Below are 26,376 nucleotides of genomic sequence, written 5' to 3'. Positions count from 1 at the left end.
ACAAGAATATTTTTGTGCACAATGAAAACAAAAAATAATGACTTTATTCAACTCTTTGGAACATTTCAGTTGCATTGCTCTCTATGCAGGATCAGAAAGCTCTCAGATTTCATTAAAAATATCTTAATTTGTGTTTCTGAAGAAGAACGAAGGTCTTATGGGTTTGGAACAGCATGAGGTAATGAATAATTAATGATAGAATTTTCACCATTAGGTGAACTATACTCTTAACCGTGAACCTCTTCTTGTTCTTGAACAGCTATGAGCTGCCCTCCCAACAGTCATTATGAAGCTTGTGCATCTCCGTGTCCTGCAACGTGCCCATACCCTAATCAGCAGCCAAACTGCACTGATACCTGCGTGGAAGCCTGTGTGTGTGACAGCGGATTTGTCCTTAGTGCTGGCACTTGTGTGCCCACCAATCAATGTGGCTGCTTCTACAAAGGTGCCTACTACCAACAAGGTCAAACTTTCTGGGCCGATGATCAGTGTCATCAGCTTTGCACGTGTGACCGTAACTTAAGCGCTGTGGTGTGTCGTAATTCTTCCTGTGCTGTCCATGAGAGCTGCTCAGTTGTTAATGGAAGTCGGAGCTGTCGGCCATTGAGAAACCAGGCCGTATGCACAGGCTCAGGAGACCCACATTACCGCACATTCGATGGACTCCGTTTTGACTTCCAGGGCACGTGTGTGTATCAGTTGGCAGCCCTGTGCAGTGATAATACGAGTCTTGTACCTTTTAATGTGACGGTTAAGAATGATAATCGTTGGAGCAACGCGGTGAGCTTCACTCACACTGTTAATGTGTCTGTGAATGGATTCACCATCACATTGACCAGAGATCATCCGTATCAAATACTGGTGAGTGTATAGTGTATAGTCACATTCTATACACTAATAGGCTTGAGAACCATTCTTGTTCAGAATCAGTTATTTTTTTTTTAAATATATCTGAATGAAAAACTGAATGATGTTTAGGTCCATTAATGAATATACAGACTAGAGCAAATATTACTAGTACAAATCCCCAAACAAATGGAGTCAAATCCATACTGAACAACCAATGTAGTTCGATTCCCAAAGAAATGGCTCTGAGTTTGTCATTTTCAGTGAATCAAATCCATACAGAATGAACAATGTAGTCCGATTCCCAAAGAAATGACTCTGAGTTGATTCTTTTTAGTGAATCAAATTATCATAAAATAGCCAGTGTAGTCTGATTCCCAAACCAGTGACTTTGAGTTGGTCCTTTTAGTAAATCCAGTCCAAATGGAAAAACCAGTGTAGTTTGATTCCCAAATAAATGACTCTGCATTTGTCCTTTTTAGTGAATCAAATCTATACTGAATGACCTATTTGGTCCATTTTCCAAACAAATGACTCTGATCTGATAATTTTTAGTGAATCAAATCCATACAGAACAACCAGTGAAGTCTAATTCCCAAGAAAATGACTGATTTGGTCCTTTTTAGTGAATCAAATTATTATAGAATAACCAGTGTAGTCCGATTCCCAGTCCAAATGGAAAGACAAGTGTATTCAAATTCCCAAACAAATGACTCTAATCTGGTCCTTTTTAGTTAATCAAATCCATACTGAATGACCTATGTAGTCCAACTCCCAAACAAAAGACTTTTTAGTGAAGCAAATCAATACAGAACGACCAGTGTAGTCTCAAAGAAATTACTGAGTTGTTCTTTTTAGTGAATCAAATTATTATAGAATATAGTGTAGTCTGATTCCTAAACCAATGACTTTTAGTAAATCCAATCCAAATGGAAAGACCAGTATAGTCTGATTCCCAAAGAAATGACTCTGATCTGGCCCTTTTTAGTGAATCGAATCCATACTAGTGTACAAACTAGGGTAGTTCGCTTTCCAGACAAATGATTGTGATCTGATTCTTTTTAGTGAATCATTTATATACAACACAACCAATATAGTTTGATTCCTGAAGCAGAGGCTCTCATGAATCTATTCTTTTTAGTAAATAAAGACCATTGATTGTGTGACCAGTACAGACCATATGATACACTCTGTTTAGAAAGTTTAAACTAAATGAGCACTTTTGTAATAGTGACCAACTCTGTTTTAATTTCTCTTCAGTTCGATGGCCAGCTAGCAGAACTTCCCTTTTGGCTTCAGGATGTGTTTCTAGTTTTGCGCAGTGGTAACATTGCTGTGGTGAAGACAAACTTCGGTCTCCAGGTGACCTTTGACTGGTCTAATGTGGTGAGCGTCACTTTGCCTAGCAATTACAGCAGTGTGGTATGTGGACTTTGTGGAAACTTCAACGGTGTTGTTCAGGATGACTTTACAATGCACAATGGTATGTTGGCACCCAATGCCAGTAGCCTGGGACAGAGCTGGCAGGTTGCCGCAACAGCTGGCTGTTCCTCAGCTGGCTGTCTTAGTGCTGGATGCTCAAACTGCACTGCGACCCAGAGGGACAATGCCCAGCGCTATTGTGAGATCATAGCAAACCGGACAGGGCCTTTCAGAGAATGTCATGCCCAGATTGATCCCAGATCTTACCTAGAGGATTGCATATTCGACACCTGCCACTTCCAAGGACATCAGGTTGTGTTGTGTGACGCAGTGGCAGCCTACGCATCCGCATGTCAGAGTCAAAATGTCACAGTTCACCTGTGGAGAAATGCCACTTTCTGTCGTAAGTAACTAACTGATTTTATTTATTTTTTATTTTTTTAAGAGAAGCTTAATATTAGCTTAATACCATTTATAAACTTTTGACTGGTAGTGTATTTTATTCCTGAAAAAACTTTTTTAATAGTTTCAGTTAACATGTATGCAATTTGAGGTACACATTTGATCAATTCTTTGTTTTCATGGGAATCAAACCATGCTCTAATATTATGATGACAACACTGTTCATAAGACAAAAACTGACTCTCTGATTTGTTTTTTACAGCTCCGTCCTGCCCACCGAATAGCCACTACAACCCCTGTGCTCCAGGCTGTACCGAGACCTGCGTCAATACCACTGTGCACAACTGCAGCAGACCCTGTGCTGAGGCTTGCCAGTGTGATCAGGGATACATCTTGAGCGGCCAAACCTGTGTGCCTCAAGCAGAATGTGGCTGCTTCTATCGTGGGCGCTATTACAAGAAACACCAGATGTTTTACGTCAGTGACCAGTGCTTAGAGCGTTGCGTGTGTGGAGACAATGGAACGGTTTCCTGTCAGGCTTCAAGATGTGGTCCAGGGGAAGCTTGCAGGGTGGAAAAAGGAGTATTAGGATGCTACCCTGTCAGTTATGGAAGATGCATGGCCACTGGTGACCCTCACTATTGGTCTTTCGATGGCCGGTGGTTTGATTTTCAAGGCGCATGTGCTTATACTCTCGCTAAGGTATGTGATTGGGCTGATGGACGCCTGATGAATTTTTCTGTGGATACGCAGAATGAGCCAATTGGAAATGGAAGGGTTTCTATCATCAAGAACTTGACTGTGACTGTCTATAACCTGACAATTAGCATGAGACGAGGTGAACGTGGGAGAGTCATCGTAAGTCTTCATCTAGTTTGACCTAGATTTTTTTTTTTTTTGAAAGAAATTAATACTTTTATTCAGCAAGGGTGCACTGAAATAGTAAAAACTGACAATGAAGTATAATGTTAAAAGGTTTTCATTTTTAGAAAAATTCTGTTCCTGAAAAAAATAAAAATTTCCACAAAAATATTATACTGTAATACTGTAATTTAAAAAAAAAAAAAAAAAAAAAAATTGGCATTTTAAAATATGCAAATAGCAAAATAGAAGTAGAACTAGAAAAAAAAACTGTTTGCAACATTGATCATTTAAAAAAAAAAGTTTCTTTAGTAACAAATCAGCATATTATAAAAAAGGAAATGTACATTTTAAAATATATTAAAATAGAAAAAGTATTTTAAATTGTAAAAGAATTTCACAATATTACTGTTTTTACTGTACTTTTGATCAAATGCAGCCTTGGTGAGTATAAGAGACTTTTTTTCAAAAACATAAAAAATATTTAAAATGTTTACTGACCCCAAACTTCTGAAAGGTAGTTGTTACATATTATCAAATAACACTTATATGTAAAAATTAAGATAAAATATTAAAAAATGATTAACAAATGTAACCATAGACCACAAAACCAGTCAGATTTACACATCATCTGAAAGCTAAATAAATAAAAATATATTCAAATAGAAAAATTGTTTGCAACACTGATAATATAAGAAATACTTCTTTAGTAGCAAATCAACATATATTAAAAAAAGGAAAACTACATTTTAAAATATACTCAGATAGAGAATTATTTACTTATAAAATAAGAAGTGCTTCTTTAGTAGCAAATCTGCATATTTTAAAAAAAGGAAAATGTAAATTTTACAATATATTCAAATAGAAAATGATTTTAAATTGTAAAAGGATTTCACAATATTACTGTTTTTACTGTATTTTTTATCAGATGCAGCCTTGGTGAGCATAAGAGACTTTATTTCTTTTTTCTTTTTTTTTTTTTTTTTTTTTTTTTTTACTGACTCCAAACTTCTAAACGGTAGTTGTTACATATTATAAAATAACACTTATATGTAAAAATTTGATAAAATATACAAAAATGATTAACAAATGTGACCCTAGACCACAAAACCAGTCATAATGGTCCATTTTTTTAATTGAAAATTACACATCATTCAATGGAAAAAAGAAGGTTTGCACTTTTTTATATTGTAAGTAAAATATACTGAAATCATATTTGCTGTTGGTTCTCTTTCACAGATGAACAATGAATTTGTTACCCTCCCTTCATCTTTTGGCCAACAAGTCACCATTAACCAGGTTGGTTACAATGTTGAAGTGCAAACCGACTTTGGCTTGAGAGTTCTGTATGACACCTTTTACCACGCAGAAGTCCATGTGCCCTCCAGCTATCAAGGCCGCATGTGTGGCCTGTGTGGAAACTACAATGGCAACCAAACAGATGACTTCTTATTGCCCAATGGCACACAAAGCGTCAATGCAGATGCATTTGGACAGGCGTGGGCATTGCCAGCAACTGGTGTTCAGTGCGGAGTTCAAAGTTCCCCACAGCAGTGCGATCAGACCAAAACCGAGAGGTACCGCAGAGGTGATGCCTGTGGCCTTATGGCAGCTGCCGGTGGTCCCTTCAGTGCCTGTCATGGTGTGGTGAAACCTGAGCAACATGTGATTAACTGTGTATTTGACTTGTGTGTTATGGATGGAGACAGAGCAACGCTGTGTGAAAATCTTCAGGCTTATGCCATCATCTGCCAACAAGCCGGGATACAAGTCATGCCATGGAGGAACAGTTCATTCTGCCGTAAGTTTGTAAAGCTAAATCTGTTGCTCTCTTTATCATTGCCTTATGTATCATAATCGTTTTGTTTCATATATAGGCCATTCTACAGAATTGGTGTAAACTGCTGTCCCACAACCAAAAAACATATTTAAATAGAATTTAAGTATTCAAATCTTAGATGTTTATTAAGATCTTTCTGTTATCTATTGAAACCCACAATAATATTTTAAATCAGTAAGCCTAATACATATAAAATCATCATTTATTGAGTACCTTCAATTGGGAGGTGGCTGTCCTGAACTCTAACCCCTAAATTTCAATTTATGAAAATGATATTGAAATCATTTTTGTATTTTTTTAATGTATTTTTTTTTTCTTTAAAAAAAAAAAGTATTTTAGATTTTTTTTTTAAATTATGAGACTTTGTTTTTTTAAAAAAATGTCCCGCATTTTTCATGTCATTACTGAAACAGTGTATGTTTTAGTCCATTGGCTGAGACTGCTTTTAACTACACCCATAAATTTATGGTCAGGAAATATTTCTGTGTCCCTTTTTCTCATAGCTACAAGGTGAGAATAGATAGGTCTTATCATTTTGAGGTAAATGTGTTCAAAAGTCATAAAATCTGTGTGTAACTTTAACTGTAATAAAATAGCAAAAAAATATATATTTACAATCTAGATGTAAGCAAAATCTTAATAGGCCAATATAACCATTCTAATTAAATTATATATTACTGTGTTTCGGTAGTGACAAATTTGGGGAGAGGACAAATATTCCAAACTTTTCTGAAAATACAATATGAGAATTATTAGAAGTGAGTACTGTGGATAATACACAATTTGCATACATGCAAATTTTTTGGGAAAAGACACATTGTTTTCAAGACGTTTGACTCTGACTTTGGACCAATTCTGTAGAATTGCCCATATACACTAGCGACCAAAAGACTAGAGTAATTCAGTTTTTTAAATGATTTTGTCTCATGTTTATCCAGGCTGCATTTATTTAATCAAAAATGCAGTAAACCGTAATGTTGTGAAATGTTATTGCAATTTAAAATAACTTTTATATTTGAATATATTTTGAAATTTATTCTGCAAAGCTGAATTTTCAGCAGCCATTACTCCAGTGTCATATCATCGTTCAAAAATCATTATAATATGTTGATTTAATGCTCAAGAAAATATATTATCATCAATGTTTAAAACAGTTTTTGCTGCTTAATATTTTTGGAAACCATATGTTTATAGGATTCATTCTAGATCACTTCCTGAATAACAATTTCCTGATAATTTACTCACCCCCATGTCATGTCATGTTCAAGTCTGTCTTTATACAGTTGACAAGAAATTAAGGTTTTTGAGGAAAACATTCCAGGATTTTTCTCCGTATAGTGGACTTCAATGGTGGCCAACAAGTTGAAGGTCCAAATTACACTTTTTAATGCAGCTTCAAAGGGCTCTGCACAATCCCAACAGAGGAAAAAGCGTCTTATCTGGCGAAGCGATCGATCATTTTCTTAAAAAAAAATGTTGTTTACCTTTTTTGTAAAGGGCGTTTGACTTTCTTTGCATGTTCGCTTTGTAAACACTGGGTTGGTACTTTGCGTCATGTTGTGTGATTACATAATGCGTGAGGTGGCGCTAGTGCAAGATGAGCATTAGACAAGAGCCTTATTCCTCGACTGGGATTATGTAGAGCCCTTCGAAGTTGTCAACCCATTGACCACCACCGAAGTCCACTGTATGGAGAAAAAAGTCCTGGAATGTTTTCCTCAAAAACCTTAATTTCTTGTCGACTTAGGAAAGAAAGACATGAACATCTTGGATGACATGGAAGTGAGTAAATTATCAGGGAATTTTTATTCTGGAAGTGAACTAACAGAATTTAATAGAAAGTTTATTAAACAGCATTTTTTGTAATTTTATAAATGTTTTTATTGTCACTTTTAATCGTTTTTATACATCTTTGCTGAATAAAAATTATACATTTCTTCTAAAATCTAAAAATGGAAAATATTCAAAATACATAAAATATAATAAAATAGAAACATTATTCTAAATTATAATAATATTTCACAATATTACTGCTTGTACAGTAATCAAATAAATGCAGATTTGGTGAGCATGAGACTATCCATAAAAAAAGATCCCAAAATTTTGAATTGTTGTGTACATACTATATTGTTTTTAATTATTAAAATTACCAGATACATGTTATTTTATTTGTTTTTTTTGCATTTTCTTTTTTTAAGCAATGAACTGTCCAGCTAACAGTCACTATGCACAGTGCTCTAATAACTGTGCCAACACCTGTGCCAGTCTTAGCACCTCCATTAACAACTGCCCAGATATTTGCATGGAAGGCTGTCAGTGTGACGAAGGTTGGCTCTCAGATGGCGACACGTGTGTACCTGTGGGAGACTGTGGATGTGTCCATAATGGCAAATACCTAAAGGTGAGATTTAAAGGGTTAGTTCATCCAAAAATCCCTTGCTGTCTATGCAGGGTCAGAAAGCTCTCGGATTTCATCAAAAATATCATAATTTGTGTTCCGAAGATAAACAAAGGTCTTACGAGTTTGGAACAACATGAGGGCGAGTAATTAATGACAGAATTTTCATTTTTGGGTGAACTATCCCTTTAATGCTTTTCATACATTAAGTAATTGTTACTGTGTCTAATAAGAGCTTCTTCAATCTTCTACAGTTTGCAATGCAAGAGTGCAATCTTTTCTCTACTTTTTCCACTTAGGTTGGTGAAGTCTTAGTGACCGACACCTGCGACATAAAGTGTATGTGTCGTGCTGCTGGACTGCTGGAGTGTGTGAACCAAACCTGTGCCAGAGGAGAGATCTGTGAAGTTCGGGATGGCCGGCGAGATTGTTACACTAAGCAAGGCCACTGCGTATTTGATGCCAGTGACCATTTGCTGTCATTTGATGGTGTGATGGGCACGGTGGGGCGGCCGGGAGCCTTTCAAATGGCTTTCTTATGTGACCAACAATCTCCTGACTGGTTCCGAGTGGTGTTAGATATACACGCGTGTGCCAGGAATAATTCTGGTAACGTGACAACGGTCCACGTCTTTTTCCAGGACATGATCATTACCGTCAACAATTGGTGGCACAGCTGGGTCAGTGAAAAAAAAAGTTTATTATTTTTTTTTTTATATATACATCAACTACAGTGTGAGAACAGATTTTGTTTCTCATTCTCTCAACAGGTAAATGGAAAGAAGGTCTCATATCCCTTTATGCGAGGTGAGGTGTCAGTCTCATACACAAATGAGGCTGTTGTCATTGAGAAGGTGTCTACTATGAGACTGACTTATTCTGTCACTGGAGAGGTTGTGTTATCCGTAAGCACAGTCCTAAAAAACCAAGTTTGTGGTGCTTGTGGCAACTTTAATGGAGTCACTGCAGATGATATGGCAACTTCCAATGGGAGGAACTCCACTATGATGTCTCTAGTTGCTTCATCCTGGCAGGCTGAAGACTTCTTTACATGGTAAGTTATTTTTTACAGATTATACAGGATATACACATACGCATTCTGTGACATGTTAATATATTTCTTCTCATATGCTTTTATTGCAGTGATGTGTAACAAAACTGGAAGGAAGATTTTTCTACTACAGGGATTTCTAATAGAGAAATTGTAAATTGTATTTAATTGCACATTGGGGTTTAGAAGGACGCTTTGGTATAAAACAAATGATTTCTGCATACATAGTATGTTTTTAATCTAATCTTATTACTGAACTTTTATGATTTGAGGTTATGCACATTAAAATATACATATGAAATCTACCTACAAAATGGTCAACTGTTGTTTTTCATCTGTTTTTTCATTTTTATTATTTGGACATGTACACACCTCCCCAGTAGATGGCAGCAAACACCAATTCCTTACATGAACATCCTGGTTTTCACAACGCTATATAAAATTATTAAAACCTCTACCTTTCAGCCTATTATTAGGTAGTTCTACTGGACGAACTTCACATAACTTATTTGATATTCATGAGGAAATGTTTGCGTCATCATTTCGGAGTTTACTCTACTGAGGATGATGCTATGATTTTACGCAACAATACAGAACTAGTTCATGAATTACACGCATTCATTTAAATGCGCAGAGAATCCAAGTCAAACATAGGTGATTGATAAACGTGTTTGTCATTTGTCATGTAGCTAAGTAACAGTTTTTCAGGTAATTGCTGACGCGATGTATAAATAATGGATCTAAAGAGACTGCATTTCTTTAAATCAGAAGATAAAGATCCCGTTTACAGCATGTATAATACAATGTCTGTATGAGCATTATATAGAATTTCTGCTTCATATTCATGCATCTTCCACCTAGGGTGACCAGCCGCCCCGCACAGCATTTTCACCCCTTGTCCCGCAGGTCGCATATTAAGAAAATGTCCATAAGTTCTTTTTATTTATTATTTTTGCAGCATTTCTGCGCAAATCTTTTGCGGACCTCATCAAGTGATCTAGAAGCACCGACGGAAAATGGCCGAGCACATACAGGAAAATAGGCTATTCTCCATTCATTGTAACCAATTAAAAAAAACGAACTTTCTTTTTATTTTAATTGTTCGTTTGAGGCGCTTTCTATGGCGTTATTTTAATGACAAATGTCTCGCAGGTGGATTCTCGTCACTCTTTCTCGTTTGCATGTGCGCGCTCAGAAACACAGATCAGCGCATATGACAACGGATGTAATCAGTATTTACATAGCATAACAGTATAAAATGTATCAGTCTCACACGTGTCCAGCATTGTCCCGCAAAATCACATCAAAGTCCCGCAACAGCCCTATTGCCAGGTGGCAGATGGTCACCCTACTTCCACCTACACTAGCGACGGAAATAAATGAAGATGCGCGCCTCTCTCTCTCTCTCTCTCTCTCTCACACACACACACACATTCACGCGCCACCGAATACAGGAGTGAGGTGCGAAACTTAAGTTTACTTCACATCATCGTCGTTTTAATCTGTTTAAAGTTTGCCTGGCTTTCATCACTGCGACAGTGAGTATCAGTTACGTTTATTTCAAAGTGTATCCTAGCTAATGCGATTTCTGTGCCCTCGGAATGTATGTAGGATGGAGATATTATTTAAACTTGCCACATTAAATCTAAGTAAAATAGGTGTAATATGCCATATTAGCTTTTTATTTTATATATGGGCATTCTACAGAACTGGTTCAAAGTCAGAGTTGTCCTTTTCCACAAATTGTGTATGTATGCACATTGTATAATATCCAAGGTATATGTTCTGAATTAGGAGTTTAATGCTGGTTTGGGGTGAGCTAACCGCTACAGTGTTCCTATTAAAGAACCCGGAGTCATGAAGAATTTAAATGTAGCTTTAATGATTGCTTTGTTGGACATGTGCAAGGTTTCTAAAACGAAGAGTAAAATAATTACAAACTGAATCACTGAAAGGTTATTCATGTCACAATAAAATAAACAATATAACTTAGCATTGTAATATATCCCCTTTGCTAATACAAGCTATAACAATCGCCATCCTGCACCTCAAAGGATCAGCGCCATATATTACAGTGCGCAACTCACATGCAGTAAACAGTTCGCGGTAATATAAATGAGTTAAACTGGTAATATTGTCTGCAACATATACAAATATAACGTAACAGTATGAAAATGCAAACAGCACTAAACTTACTTTGTCCATCACTCATACAATGTCCTTATAAGGCGAGCAATCAAGCGATCAAAATAGCTGATGCAACACTAGAGCGTAAAGCTCCTAATCAGTCTCTCAATGTCCGTGTCCGGGTAAGTACGCGTGTCTCTGTACCGGGCAAACATAAGGAATTCTGAACAGTATACCTTTTAGTTGTGCAGTAAAACAATAATGATTAAGATTTTAACAATAATTCAAGTGTGATTTATGAGATTTGTTGTATTTTGAATATTCTTTGAAATCTGGATGATGAAGTTTTTGTCTCTTACAAAGTTAAGGATTAATTCGTTTGATATATATTTAAGATAAAGATAAGATATATATTGAACCAAACATTAACTCGTATCTTAGATGATAATTCACTATACGTTGACAAATCATCCCATGTTTCAGTGGCAACCGAATCACATCACAGAATTTTAACCCACATACTAAAACACTACTAAAAAAAAGACTACTAAAAATCAGCACATGGTTAGCTAGCACAGTTCTGAACAGTTGTACACATAAAAACTGAATGTTATGGAATAACTCCTAAAAAAGTGTGCTTAAATGCAGAAAAAAGTTGTTCAGTAGTGACGTTCCTTAAAGTTATTTTTCAAATTTTGAACACATTTACCTCAAAATGATGAGACCTGTTTACTCACACCTTCTAGCTATGAGAGAGGGACACAGAAATATTTCCTGGTCATAAATTTAGAGGTGTAGTTAAAATCAGCCAATGGAACTAAAATACAGTTTTGGTAGTGATATGAAGAATGCTTCTTTTTTTTTTTTTTTTTTTTTTTTTTTTTTTTTTTTTTTGCATAAAGTTTCATGATTTATAAAAAGGAAACTTTTTTTTTTTTAATTTAACTTTTTTTTTTTTTTTTTTTTTTTTTTTTTTTAAAAAAAAAGGTTTTTGCATTTTTTGGTTGTGGGACATGCACATGTTTATGTGATTTTAAACCTGCTGTTTTAATAAATAAACTATTGTGTCATACAAACAGGACTCAGTTGCAGTGAATCAGTTGCTGATAATAACCCTGCAATTATAATTTAAGGAAATAGTTTGGCCTAAAACGAATTTTGTTATAATTTACACACTCTGGTGTTGATTGTGTCAGTGGGGATAAGTATAAGTATAGGCTATTGAGCCGTTTAAATGCAACGAGTTTCCGACGTCTGTCTCGCGTTGTTAAACAATCAAACAAACAAACAAAAACATTTCTAGATATCCTGCGTATAGCATTTTTTTAAACACGAGTGAGTGCCCCTTTTGTCATCTTCCACTGTATGGGAAAAAAAAAAAAAAAACTCGAAAAAATGTTGACTCAGACTCTGTGTTAAATATGAGACTCTTGGGAGATACTAATAATATGAGTACGTTCGTTTCATTTTCAGACCACTTGGAATATCCAGTGTCATCACAGAAGATAAATGTGCCGTTCTCTCAAAACATGGAAAGAAGTGACTCGCCCAGTGTTTCAGATGGTAAAGATTTCATCATTAGCCAGTGTATTTTGATAAATGATTCAATTCATTTTATAGCCTTTCTTGGTCATATTTCATTGCTTTCTGTATAAGTAATACTTCAGGTGTGTTTCAGTTTGTATAGGGGTAGACCAGGTACAGTTAGTACAGGGGTACATTTGAACGCCTTAAGTAACTTACGTGCGCAACAAGTCTGACTTGCTTCGCACATGCGTATTAGCGCCCTCTTCGATCGTGGGAAATTTATGCGCTTCTCCAGTCCATAGATAATTGTTGGGCAAGTTACTTCCAAAATGTAATACATTATATATTACTAGTTACTGTCTTTTGAAAGTAATTAGTTACATTACAATATTACTGTCTCTGAATTGTATATAATGCGTTACACTACTTTTAAGTTACTTTTGAGTTACTTTCACCAAAATATCCACAGAAGTATGACTACTAGGCATTATAAAATACCAAAATGTAGTTTATTGCTGCTCATTATACATCCAGTGGAGGGTAATGAGGTAGGACAAAATAGCATAAAATTAAAAAAAAATCATTGGGCGTAAATTACAACTTGACCTGTTGCTGACATAAAGAGGGGCTAAGAGGCACTTACAACTTACACACTAATAAATATTTTTGCGCTGCACCACTGAACAAGTTTAAACCTAATTTTATGTATAAACTAAATGTTTACAGAACCCTCCAACTAGGACTAACTGTTGAAAATTCTAATTTTGTATTTTAAGAAAGAAAGAAGAAAGAACACTATGTGAAAAAATACTTTATTAGAGAAACCCCAACCTAAACACTCTGCCTCTTTTTGAATCTCTCGAAGTTGTGCATGTCAAATAAAATCAAACATAATAAATAAATGCCATTTCTGATGTTCTTTTTTAATCAATATTCACTGATTCCTGTTTATTCCCAATATCCACCTTTTTCTTTAACGTGGAAGTAAGGCTGTGGGTGAGAGTTGCAGTTTTCCATTGTATTTTTGTCCCTGAGATGCTGCTACACACTGTAGTATTTAAATTGTATTTACAATTGAGGTCAAAAGTTTACATACACCTTGCAGAATCTACAAAATGTTAATTATTTTACCAAAATAACAGGGATCACACAAATACAGTATTTAGTACTGAAAAATCATATAGGCTACCGGTATGTAAGTCTACATTAACGTTACTTGTAGTTTAGGTTAAACACAGATGAGCACAAAATTATTACATTTATAAATAACGCCGGTAAATAAAGTGAAATGTTATAATGTACAAACAATAAACACAATACATAGACTATTTTGAACTGTTTTCGGAACAAAACAAGAATGAAATGTATAAGTTGCTAAACAAGCCAAAACGAATTAGGCTAATTTAAAGCGAAACTGAAAGAAAACGCTGCGTACTGCTCTCATTCGGCATGAATCCAATTAAATGTGTCCATATTCACGATGTATTCGAATGCTAAACTATTATTTATTAGTAAACCAGGCTTTGTAAATATCCTCACATGAACAAATATGTGTTTGGCCCGACCTCAGCCTGAACGGCACGGATTGTACTAAGCAGTACGCACTATTTTAATTAATCAGTGTATATGTCGGGGTACAGTTGTATCATTTATTTATTATGTTTATTGTTATTATGTTTATTAAGTTGTTGTTTGCATTTCTATTCTGTCCCTAGTTTTGGTGTGGTAACGGAAAAAGCAAAAAGTGTACCAACTGTACCTGGTCTACCCTGCTTATGCACTATTCTTTTGTACTACTAATAGTGTGAGTAGACAATTTCAACAAGAAAAAGTGCACTTATTTGAGGAAAAAAAAAAAAGGTGTGAAATGTTGGACGCTTAATGCACTCAACAGCATGGGGCAACATAATTTTAAACCTTAAGATGGTTAAATTAGTGCTTTGTGTAAGTGCATGTGTAAAGTATTTCATTTTGGACACAAATGTTTTGCCATATGCAATTTCTTGTCATTTGGCTTTTGTTAAATTGCGATTTATTCTTAACAATGCTTTAATTTTAATTTTTTTTTTTTTTTTGGTTTGTTTATTCTAAGTTCATCAAAGCACATTAGACTCTGTAGTGGCTCCCAGTGTGACTTCTTGTGATAGGTATTCTTTAGAAATTCCACCACACTTTAAAGAAAATTCTCCTCATGCTCCCAGATAAAAACCTTGACACTATCTACAGTCTACATTTTCACATTTACAAAAATATATTTTCGCACATCTAATTGTTGAGATCTTCAATTTGCTGACTCTACATCTTCTTTTATTTATTTTAGACTAATCCGGAGCTGGACATCAGAATCTGAACTCAGTGCGACTTCCATCAAAAGTGACTTGTCATTGACACTTCAGCCAGAATTCTCAGTATGTATTTACTTTGACATACAGGTTAAACCTTTCAGTTCACTCACCCAAACAAAGCTTATGCATTTGTATGCTGTATACAGCTATAAGTGCATGTCCATGACTAATTCATGCTGTGATGAATCATATTTGTTATAAATAGATTTAAATGAATGAAGCCCCATAAATGAACAATAGACATTGTCACGCTTAGCTGAATTCAGTTTCTCCTGTTTCTATTAGATATCATATAACCTAAAAGACTTTAAACCTTTATAGACTTACAAATGTATTTTTCAGGCAAGCATGTGGAGAAATCAAAGCTTGGGAGGTCTTCAGGTCAAAACTTAAAAAGAAGAAGTTTTGGTGTCTGCTAGGAATCAACACAAAGCAATCCAAAGCCTCTTAGTGAGATCTACATATCTCTACGTCACAGAGATCAATAATGTACATACAATCAGATGGATTGAAACGGCGTGTAGGAGAACAATGGCACCAAACAGACCAATCGATCTGAATGACATTACCTGGACAAGACCAACCCATCAGAAATGTACACATTTTTTTTTATGGATACAAAATGACAATGATTGCCTCTCCAAATGAAGTTAAAATTGTTTTCATCTTCGATGGTTTGGATGAGTGTCATCTGTCTTTGGCTCGCTCGACCTTCCGACAGAGACAAGAAGGGAGAAAGATATATGTATGGGTATACTTGTAATTATAAGCATAATTGGGCGTAAATTACAACTTGACCTGTTGTTGACATAAAGAGGCACTAAGAGGCACTTACAACTGACACACTAATAAATATTTCTGCGTTGCACCACTGAACAAGTTTAAACCTAATTTGATACAGAACCCTCCAAATAGGACTAACTGTTGAAAATTCTAATTTTGTATTTTAAATGAAAGAACACTGTGGAAAAAAAAAAAAAAAACTTTATTAGAGAAACCCCAGTCTAAACACTCTGCCTCTTTTTAGATCTCTCGAAGTTGTGCATGTCAAATAAAATCAATCATGATAAATAAATGCCATTTCTGATGTTCTTTTTTTAATCAATATTTACTGATTCCTGTTTATTCCCAATATGCACCCTTTTCTTCAACGTGGAAGTAAGGCTATGGGTGAGAGTTGCAGTTTTCCATTGCATTTTTGTCCCTGAGATGCTGCTACACACTGTAGTATTTAAATTGTATTTACAATTGAGGTCAAAAGTTTACATACACCTTGCAGAATCTACAAAATGTTATTTTACCAAAATAACAGGGATCACACAAATACAGTATTTAGTACTGACCTGAATACCTGACGTTTACATATAGTCCAATAATAGTTGAATTTATAATTATGACCCTGTTCAAAAGTATACACTTGATTGTACAGCGTGTTGTTACCTGAATGATTCACAGCTGTTTTTTTTTGTTTTGTTTTGTTTTGCTTTTTTAGTGAAAGCTGTTGTCCCTTGTTTGTCCTGAACAGTTTATTGCCCACTGTTCTTCAGAAAAATTAAAGTCTACCATTCTGTTTTTTTTTTTTTTTTTTTTTTTTTTTTCCCATAATGTTTTAGGATCTCCCACACAAAATTATGGCGAATTGTCAGTTTTGACAAGTATTCATGTAAACACACACGGTTACATCTTAGGTTACCTTATAAGCAGAGGGCATTAACTGAAAATTGTCCATCGTTTACTTTTTTTTTATTATTTTTTTTTATCATCAGTGATGGAAAAAAAAATCTGAAGGCCGTCTGTCACTTTGACAGATTACACTGAGCGTGATCTATTGTAACTTGTAGCTGTAATTCAGACCCCTGTCCAGTTGGTGCTGACTGAGTTCCAGTGTGGCAGCAGAGCACAGGATCTAGCTGAGTAAATCCACCGTAGATTTAGTTGACTAAACCTAAAACAATTCAGATGACTAAAATATGACTCAAACTAAATGGCATTTTAGTCAAAAGACTATGACTAAATCAAAATTTGCTGTCAAAATTAACACTGCCTGAAGGTTGTCTCTGCAGAAGAAGCAGTCAAAATGCTCTGTCATGGTGGAGCTCAGATAGCTGTGGAGGCCTGCAGAGATGGAAAAAAAAAAGCAAAGTATGAAAACAACCAACAAATCATTAGTTTATAACATGTAAAGTCAGATTTTTTTAAAAAAATAATCAAATTAGGACAATAGAATCAATAGTTCTACAAACAAAACCGAAGGCAAAATAGGATCATATGACTTTTCATCTGAACAATTTGGTGGTTAAGTGATCATTCATTCCCACTTAGCAAAAGAAAGAAAGAAAATCCATATATGTGACCCTTGACCACAAAACTAGTCTTTAAGTAGCACAGGTAAATTTGTATCGATAGCCAACAATACATTGTATGGGTTTGTTTCGCCCTTTTGTAAAGGGCGTTTGACTTTTTTTGCACGTTTGCTTTGTAAACAGTCGGTACTTTGTGATCATCATGTGTGTGATTACATAATGCGTGAGGTGGCGCTAGTGCAAGATGAGCATTTGTAGTTAAAAAGTATATAAATTTAAAGTTTTTTTCAAAAATGACATTTTGCTAGACAAGAGCCTTATCAAAATACATAAAATAGAAAAGTTATTCTAAATTATAATAATATTTCACAATATTACTGCTTGTACTGTAACCAAATAAATGCAGATTTGGTTAGCATGAGACTATCCATAAAAAAATCCCAAAATTTTGAATTGTTGTGTATATACTATATAACCTCTATAATATATAATATGTTATTTGTTTTTAATGATTAAAATTACCAGATACATGTTGTTTTATTTGCCTTTTTTACATTTTCTTTTTTTAAGCAATGAACTGTCCAGCTAACAGTCACTATGCACAGTGCTCTAATAACTGTGCCAACACCTGTGCCAGTCTTAGCGCCTCCATTAACAACTGCCCTGATATTTGCATGGAGGGCTATCAGTGTGACGAAGGTTGGCTCTCAGATGGTGACATGTGTGTACCTCTGGGAGACTGTGGATGTGTCCATAATGGCAAATACCTAAAGGTGAGATTTAATGGCATAGTTCATCCAAAAATCCCTTGCTGTCTATGCAGGGTCAGAAAGCTCTTGGATTTCATCAAAAATTTCTTAATTTGTGTTCCGAAGATAAACAAAGGTCTTACAGGTTTTGGAACGACATGAGGGCGAGTAATTAATGACAGAATTTTTTTATTTTTGGATGAACTATCCCTTTAATGCTATTCATACATTAAGTAATTGTTACTGTGTCTGATAAGAGCTTCTTCAATCTTCTACAGTTTGCAGTGCAAGAGTGCAATCTTTTCTCTACTTTTTCCACTTAGGTTGGTGAAGTCTTAGTGACCGACACCTGCGACATAAAGTGTATGTGTTGTGCTGCTGGACTGCTGGAGTGTGTGAACCAAACCTGTGCCAGAGGAGAGATCTGTGAAGTTCGGGATGGCCGACGAGATTGTTACACTAAGCAAGGCCATTTGCTGTCGTTTGATGGTGTGATGGGCACAGTGGGGCGGCCGGGAGCCTTTCAAATGGCTTTCTTATGCGACCAAAAATCTCCTGACTGGTCCCGAGTGGTGTTAGATATACACGCATGTGCCAGGAATAATTCTGGTAATGTGACAACGGTCCACGTCTTTTTCCAGGACATGATCATTACCGTCAACAATTGGTGGCACAGCTGGGTCAGTGTAAAAAAAAGTTTTTTTTTTTTTTTTTTTTAATCTATACATCAACTACAATGTTAAAATTTGAGAACAGATTTTGTTTCTCATTCTCTCAACAGGTGAATAGAAAGAAGGTCTCATATCCCTTTATGCCAGGTGAGGTGTCAGTCTCCTACAAAATGCTCAACTGTTGCTTTTCATCTTTTTTTATTTTTTATTAATTGGACATGTATCTACACACCTCCCCAGTAGATGGCAGCAAACACCAATTCCTTACTTGAACATCCTGGTTTTCACAACGCTGCCCTCCTTGCAACCTGCGTCAGATGTAGTAGTTATTAAGACCTCTGCCTTTAAGCCTATTAGGTAGTTCTACTGGACGAACTTAACATAACTTGTTTGATATTCATGAGGAAATGTTTGAGCTATAATTTCGAAATGATTCGAGGATGATGCTATGATTTTAGGCAACAATACAGAACTAGTTCATGAACTCTTGACACATTACACGCATTCATTTAAATGCGCAGAGAATCCGAGTGATTGATAAACGTTTTTTTGTCATTTGTCATGTAGCTAAATGACAGTTCTTCATTTTCAGGTAAATGCTGACGCGATGTGCAAATAATGGATCTAAACTGACTGTATTTCTTTAAATCATCAGATAAAGATCCAGTTTATAGCATGTATGTCTGTATGAGCATTATGTAGAATTTCTGCTTTACATTCATGCATCTTCCACCTAAAACACTATAGTAGCGACAGAAATAAATAAAGATGCGCGCCTTTTTTTTTCTCTCACTTTCACATATTACCGAATACAGAAGTGAGACATGCCTGTCAACATTTTGGTTCCAAAATACGGGAAAACGGGCGGGAAGCGGAGTCAAAAGTATCTATTATTATTATTATTATTATTATTATATAATTTATTATATTAATTATAACAATTATTATCAAACAATTATATTCATTTAGTAACAAATAAATACATCTTAGTGTAGGCTATATCTTTAGAGTTTTATAATTCATTATCTTCTTGTCGGTTCATACAAAAACAAATTATTGAAAAATGCAAATTAATTCTCTGCCAGCGGGTGGCGCTTTTCGCCAGGAATATAGCCGTTTCCCCGGCAACCGCAGTAGCGGGGGCAGTAGCTCAGCACCTGACCTTGAAACTTGCAGCGCATATTTTTAATCAATTAAACCATTTTGAATTCTAAGCTATATCTCAATTTAAATGCGTTTCATACAAGATCTGGCAACCTTGGAATATGACCTTAACTGTAAAAATCTAATTACTTGGGCTTACTTAAAAAACGCATGCAAACCGATTGCCTTAAAAAAAAAAACTAAGTAAAGTGAAATAGGAATAGTATGTTGTACTGACAAATGTTTAGTTAGTATAGTTTACTTACACGAGAGTTCTAGTAACTAAAAAAGAACTGTAGGGGGTACTTAATCATTTACTTTAGGCTTACACTTGACTTAGTATAGGTACTCACTGACTCCCAGAGTGAACTGCGGCATGAATAAATTACGCAATTGCTTGGTTTTACTGTTGTTGTTTTTATTTGCTAATTTTATTTACTGACTTGTGTCAGTAGTAGCATAACAAAAAGAGAAAATAAATATAATGGTTACTGTCACAATTAATAAAAATAAATAAAATTGAATTGTTACCATTGTTGTGATTGATGTGCTGAATGTTGAAGTCTGTGATTTGAGCACATTACCACAAATATTAAACGATTTTCTCAACCCAATAAAGTTTCTCAAGGTGTTTATGAAAAACAATGAACTTGCAAAATATCATTAACAAATATAAAATCTACATTAGCTAAAGAATTAAAGGATTTGGCTAATTAGAAGATCACTATTAAAAGGCTATCTTCAAATAGCAATCTACTTATTATTTCTCTTACAGAAATTATGACTTCATGTTGATTACTGTATCAATAGTAAGAAAATTATAATAAGAAAAACAAAGTTCCAAGTGCCCAACCAAAGGGAACATTAATCACTATAATGGTAAGTAAAAAAAAAAAAAAAAAAAAAAAAAATTTTATTTTACGAAAATCGACATCAATTTATGAAGTCAGCTTATGTGATGTTCTCTCAGATATATAGTCGTATTGAAACAACATTCAAGATGACTTTGTGTGAATGTAACTAGTGACAAATAACTGCAGATTAACAATTGCCACCTCAAAAAAATTTATTTTCTGCTTCTTCTTCTTCTGTTGTTATTTTGCAAATTAGCAACATATTAGTGCACTGCTGCCTCTCACTGGTTTATTAATGTCATTGGTTCCTTTGTGGCTACTTGAATATTTTAAGTAAGTGTCACTCAAAGCAGTAAGTAAATTAATAACTTGAAAGTAGCTGTAACTTAATAAAACTTAGTAAGTATAGCAACTAAGTAAAGATAACTAATTATATCTAAGTAAGGTAAACTATTGGATTTTACAGTGTTGGAACAAAAAATGCCCCCAGTGGGATTTTTTATTTCTATAGAAAGATTAAAAATACGGGAAAATATTTAAACGGGATGATAGCGGGATAGAATGGTAAAATACGGGAGAATCCCGGGAAAAACGGGAGGGTTGACAGGTATGAAGTGAGATTCCAAACTTGACGTTATCGTCATTTTAAACAGTTTAAAGCAAGAGTCAGTATCTGTTATGTTTATTTCAAAGTGTATTCTAGCTAATGCGATTTCTGTGCCCTCGGGATGTATGTAGGATGGAGAACAGTGGCGGACTTCAGCTAAAAAAAAAATGCCCCTGTACTTTCTGGCACAGAGCAGCCCACCACGCTCGGTCCGCAACACACCACACCATAAACCCACCAGCTCATTATGCACAGAGCTCATTTAACACCACTTATACAATCACTTAGAGAAATATGACACAATCCAGATATAAAATGCTTTTTTTAATTCTTATCATTAACATTAATTAATGACTGGCATACTATAATATCAGTCCATATGACATAATGCTCTGCTTTCCTCTAGAACACTTGGAATGTAGTGTAGAATGTGGACTGTTTTTATTGTGCTTTTCTATTGGTCCTTCAGAAATCATTCAGATTTGCTGCTCAAGAAACATTTCTGAGTATTATCAGTTGAAAGCATTTGTGCTGGTTCATATTTTTATGGAAAATGTGATGCATTTCCTAAGCTAGAGTAATATTAAAAATCTATATAAATGAATAAAATTCAAATAAAAAAAAATCAGCCTTCTTTTAAAAAAAATAAAAAGTCTTAATTATTTCAAACATTTGGCTGACAGTTTGTATATAAAATAATTCATGTGAAATAGCAAATTATATTTTTATTATAGCCTAATATATGTCGCTTTCCTAATCACAGCACTTTAAACAAAGTGAAAGTCTTCACATTTACAGTGTTTTAGAGTAAGCTTGAGAATATTTTAGGCTTATGTGTGTGTGTGTGCACCTGGTATTTATCACGTTATGGGGACCAAATGTCCACAAGGATAGTAATACCAGTAAATTTTGACCTTGTGGGGACATTTGTGAGGTCCCCATGAGAAAACAGGCTTATAAATCATGCAGAATGAGTTTTTTTGAGAAAGTAAAAGTGTGCAGTCTCCTGTGAGGGCTAGGTTTAGGTGTAGGGTAGGTGTAGGGTGATAGAAAATACGGTTTGTACAGTATAAAAACCATTACGCCTATGGAATGTCCCCATAAAACATGTAAACACAACATGTGTGTGTATGTTTTAAACATTTTCTTAGACACATGAAAATACAGAAGAAAGTCTGGATAAAGATTTACAAACATCACTTTTATGTAAATGGCATTAAGAAATTCGAAAAGGCCGGTAGTAGTTTGCATCCCTGACAATCTATGTCTTTCGTTTAAAATTTGTTTTATATGGTAAACAGTTAGCAAATATCGCGGAACTGTCTCGTCATGTTTAGCTGCTTATATTGCCTCAGCTCGCTTTTAAGTGGCGCGCAGCTCAGCTCTGTGAACGGTAAATCCCGCCTTCTACACTTTGATGATTGGCTATTTCAAACATTTTGACATTGACGAGCGCTTCTGAGCCGCTGCACTGAGCCTGAGCGCGCTAAATTAATTAGAATGTTTGAATCAGTTGGGCCGCGCGGGACATTTGTCTGGGCCGATTGACGAATATGGCCTACGTACATTTACTATAATTAATTCTTATATATATATATATATATATATATATATATATATATATGCAATATATTATACAATGGGCCGGCCCACATTGTACAGCGGCCCAGCAGGAAAACTCCTGTTGCTCCAGATGACCAGTCCGGATCAAATCGTGATCCGGCCCCTCTGGCATTTGCCAGAATTGCTCGATCCGCCCATGCAACTAACCCCGCGTTGTGCCGCGCGCTCCCTAGTCTTCCTGGTTTTAACGTCATATCTACACCACTCCCCCATGCGCGCACTGTGCCATTCATGGAAATGTGAATGTAATACTATGCGACGAGTGATGCATAAACCATGTGAGTATATATATTTTTAAAGTAAGTTAAATTTACATTGAATAAAGATCAATCGATCGCTTGATACTAACGTGTAGGCTAATATTAAATCAGTAACTATTTGTTTTAAATGTAATGTTATCCGTGGTCAGGTCCCGACACATAGTTGAGACCCTCAAGGTCAAAATCAAATCATCTGAGTCACAAACAAACCAAGAGTCAGTTGCAGCGAACACATTACGTATGGCGCTTTCATTTATAATTTAAAGCACCAGTTAAGCCAAAAACAAAAAAACTGTAATAATTTGCACACTCCGATGTTGTTCCGATACTTAATTTAGAATTGTTTGAGAGTGTAACCAGCCGTTCAAGCACTAACCCTAATCTTTACATTTGCGTCTCACTCAAGACAGGACATAGGCAGGGGCGGACTGGGACAAAATTTCAGGCCGGGAAATCTCACAGTCATCCAGGCCACCCAACAACAAACTTTGAAATCACGGACAACAATATTTTTTGTATGGCCGTCCAACAGGCGATACATGCGGTCGCCTAGGGCCCCGCCTTGGGGAGAGCCCCCCGGCCGATTTTTAGAGGCGTTCGATTTTCTGCGCTGCGCAGAAATATCTGTTTTTAAAATCAAAGTTCCACTAGAACGATAGAGCGAAGACAGCACTGCATGCTTTCAAATCGCTCTCTAGCGGTACTTTAATGTCATCCACCTATCGGTGTGCACAGCACAACTTCAAGCCGCACGTACCTAAGGTAACGCGCACCAGTGCTGTACAGTGCGGCTTATGTGTCGAACGTATTAAAAATAAATAAGTCTGTGCGTTCAAATTTACCTCAGTAGAACGCGTGCATGGGTTTGAGTCTGTTTACAAACCTGTTGTCTATTGAGAACATTTTAATTACATGATTGTGCTCCAAATTCATTTAATAGCATCAGTCGAGTTTTTGAAATAACTTCCTTTTTTGATCTGACGTGGTTTAACATCACAGAATGAGACAAAATCATTATTTTGTACAGTATTTTATAAAGTGATAAAGACTGTTGATTAGCATTGCATTGCATTATTGGTTTATTCATATAAAACAGCCCTATATGGTTCGAAGAACAGAGAAACCATTTAGTCGCAATGGTACAGATATGTCTCCACGTTTCATGAGTTAAAACGTCTCCATATGAGTTTTATTCAGCTACAAGCCTATACCTTTGTCCATATTAGGGATTTCCTGTATGAATGAAACATTATATTGCATGTATTACATATTAACACCTTATTTTGGGTAAAAATAGGAATAATACTACTTCTCTTTAAGTTTTTTCTCCAGTGTAGCTAAGTTTTTTCCCCCTCTCTCACTGAATGCATAAGGTTTTCTGACCACAATTTTTTGTTTTTAGTCATAATTAATTTTATAATAAATTCTTATACCTTTCTTAACATTTATAGTTAGGCCTCCTGCATGTTAACAGATCATGCGGCAGTTTTCTGTAAAATATATTGATAATCATTAACAATAATTATTATTTTGTTTAATGTTTTTATTTAGTAATAACTATAATCAGAATTTGTCATATTGGTAAAAACAACATTTGGCCAAATTGTGCAGCCCTAACAGGCACAACAAACTCAGTGTTCTTCTATTTTTTTAATTATTTGAAATGAAACAATGATAGAGAGATTAAAGTGAACCTGTGGTAGAAATGTAACCCAAACAATATCTTTGCGGAGCTGGAAAAAAGTTTTTTTGACTGCAATATACATAAGATTTAATGCTGTAGTACTTGTTTTTTTGTTTTTGTTTTTTGTTTTTTTACATGCAATGATGCCTATGATCACGGACGGACTTGTCATAAGGAAAAATTGAGCCACATTTAGCATGTTACATTAAATAATTACAGACCCGGATCCAATGTAATGCAATAGAGTTTTTTTTTTTTTTTCATGTGATCATCAATCAGTCCTTAAAAACAAGCAGAATAGCCTGCATTTATTATCATTTATGAATATTAAGGCCTATGTTTATTTTGTTTATGCTCTGTTTATTTTGTTTTGTTTTTGTGGATACTTAATTTATATTTTATTCGTTTGTGTTTCATGTGTATATTTACTCACTTGCACTCCTATTTTTTTAATTAAATTAATATTTATTTATTTGTTTAAATATTTTTACATATGTTTATTGAATGTATTACAGTTAATACACATTCATGCCTAAATATTGAAATAGTCATTTTATGTGCTTTCTCTTTACTTGAAATTTCTATGACAGTTTTTTTTTTTACACTAGTGGGCCCTATTTTCATTAACATTCAAACATACAGGCCAGCACTGTATGGCCATCATCATTATCACCCCTAGGCTGGGGCCGTGCATTAGGACCATGTCTTATTGTTTTATCTTGCCTAAATGTCAAAATTAGTACAATAATAGCTACATTTTGTAAATATATTTATAGAAAAATCTTAAAACTGAACATGTTTTGTCCTAAGGAAAATTAACCATCTCTGCTTAACCTGGGCACCTCCACTTCATTCTTGAATATTGCATTTTTTTGGCGGACGCGCAGGGCGTGTGCGAGGCGAACCGCGTTGCCAGTCAAGACTAACCAAATCATGATTTATTACAGTTTTATTATTAAATGGCAAATTCGAAAATAATCACTTTAGTACATTCGGCAGGTAACAAAAAAAAAGCTATAAATTTATTATAAAAAATCTAATAAATAAATAAAAATAAATTGTAGGGCAGTGGGTCAATTGACTGCCAGGCCACCAGGAATTCTTCCCGTGCTCCCGATGGCCAGTCCGCCCCTGTACACAGGCGAAATAAATTGCACGGGGAAAGTCAAAGAAAGTACTTTGAGATGCCTAACCCGTCTGCATTCCTTTCCAGAATCGTCTTTGCATTTCCATTTAGAGACTTAAAATAGCGTTACCAATATTCTGAGATGGACCATTCAGAGACAGACACAACTTTTCCCATCGCAGGTATCCATCTATTTCAAAATGTGGAACTCAAATAGACAGATCCATGAGCAGGTTTATTTTATTTTCAGACAAATTGGAATACCCAGTGTCAGCACAGAGGACAAATATGCAGTTCACTCTAAACATGGAAGGAAAAGACTCACCCAGTGTCACAAATGGTAAGAATTTCATCATCAGCCAGTGGATTTTTGGTTTTGATATTTGTAAATATACATACAGAATTTTATATTTGTTTCACTCTCCAATAAACTATAAATCTACTATTAGACAGTTAAAAAGCCAAGTAGACTTTGTTGTTTTGTTGGCTTTTAATGCACATTAACTTTGACTTAGTGTTTTGGAGACTGTATGCGCT

At 35.2% G+C, this 26,376-nt stretch overlaps 2 protein-coding genes and 1 long non-coding RNA gene across 3 annotated transcripts in view; all 3 read left to right on the top strand.

Annotated features, from left to right (window-relative positions):
- LOC127176940 (IgGFc-binding protein) overlaps positions 1-19,117 on the top strand; it is a 39,417-nt gene extending 20,300 nt beyond the window's left edge. Inside the window, exons 15-26 of the mRNA XM_051128789.1 lie at positions 260-861; positions 2,107-2,620; positions 2,933-3,528; positions 4,771-5,332; positions 7,570-7,772; positions 8,069-8,449; positions 8,540-8,823; positions 10,104-10,162; positions 17,693-17,895; positions 18,195-18,551; positions 18,653-18,689; positions 19,110-19,117. Coding sequence (XP_050984746.1) covers positions 260-861; positions 2,107-2,620; positions 2,933-3,528; positions 4,771-5,332; positions 7,570-7,772; positions 8,069-8,449; positions 8,540-8,823; positions 10,104-10,162; positions 17,693-17,895; positions 18,195-18,551; positions 18,653-18,689; positions 19,110-19,117 — 3,806 coding nt within the window. The remainder of the gene's footprint in view (positions 1-259; positions 862-2,106; positions 2,621-2,932; positions 3,529-4,770; positions 5,333-7,569; positions 7,773-8,068; positions 8,450-8,539; positions 8,824-10,103; positions 10,163-17,692; positions 17,896-18,194; positions 18,552-18,652; positions 18,690-19,109) is intronic.
- On the top strand, positions 10,266-15,802 carry LOC127177180 (uncharacterized). Its single transcript, XR_007829196.1, has 4 exons — positions 10,266-10,358; positions 12,421-12,510; positions 14,795-14,882; positions 15,162-15,802. It is a non-coding gene; the product is annotated as an uncharacterized LOC127177180 (long non-coding RNA).
- Positions 19,118-22,963: 3,846 nt separating the features above from the next.
- The window catches only part of LOC127176939 (uncharacterized), a 32,915-nt gene continuing 29,502 nt past the window's right edge, over positions 22,964-26,376 (top strand). Inside the window, exons 1-3 of the mRNA XM_051128787.1 lie at positions 22,964-23,047; positions 25,927-26,021; positions 26,090-26,179. Of these exons, the coding sequence (XP_050984744.1) occupies positions 25,982-26,021; positions 26,090-26,179 (130 nt within the window). The 5' untranslated portion in view covers positions 22,964-23,047; positions 25,927-25,981. The remainder of the gene's footprint in view (positions 23,048-25,926; positions 26,022-26,089; positions 26,180-26,376) is intronic.

This window comes from Labeo rohita, chromosome 15 (assembly GCF_022985175.1).
Source record: "Labeo rohita strain BAU-BD-2019 chromosome 15, IGBB_LRoh.1.0, whole genome shotgun sequence".
NCBI lineage: Eukaryota > Metazoa > Chordata > Actinopteri > Cypriniformes > Cyprinidae > Labeo > Labeo rohita.
The sequence above is the reverse complement of the archived record's forward strand: the minus strand, read 5'-3'. Positions and strand labels throughout refer to the sequence as shown.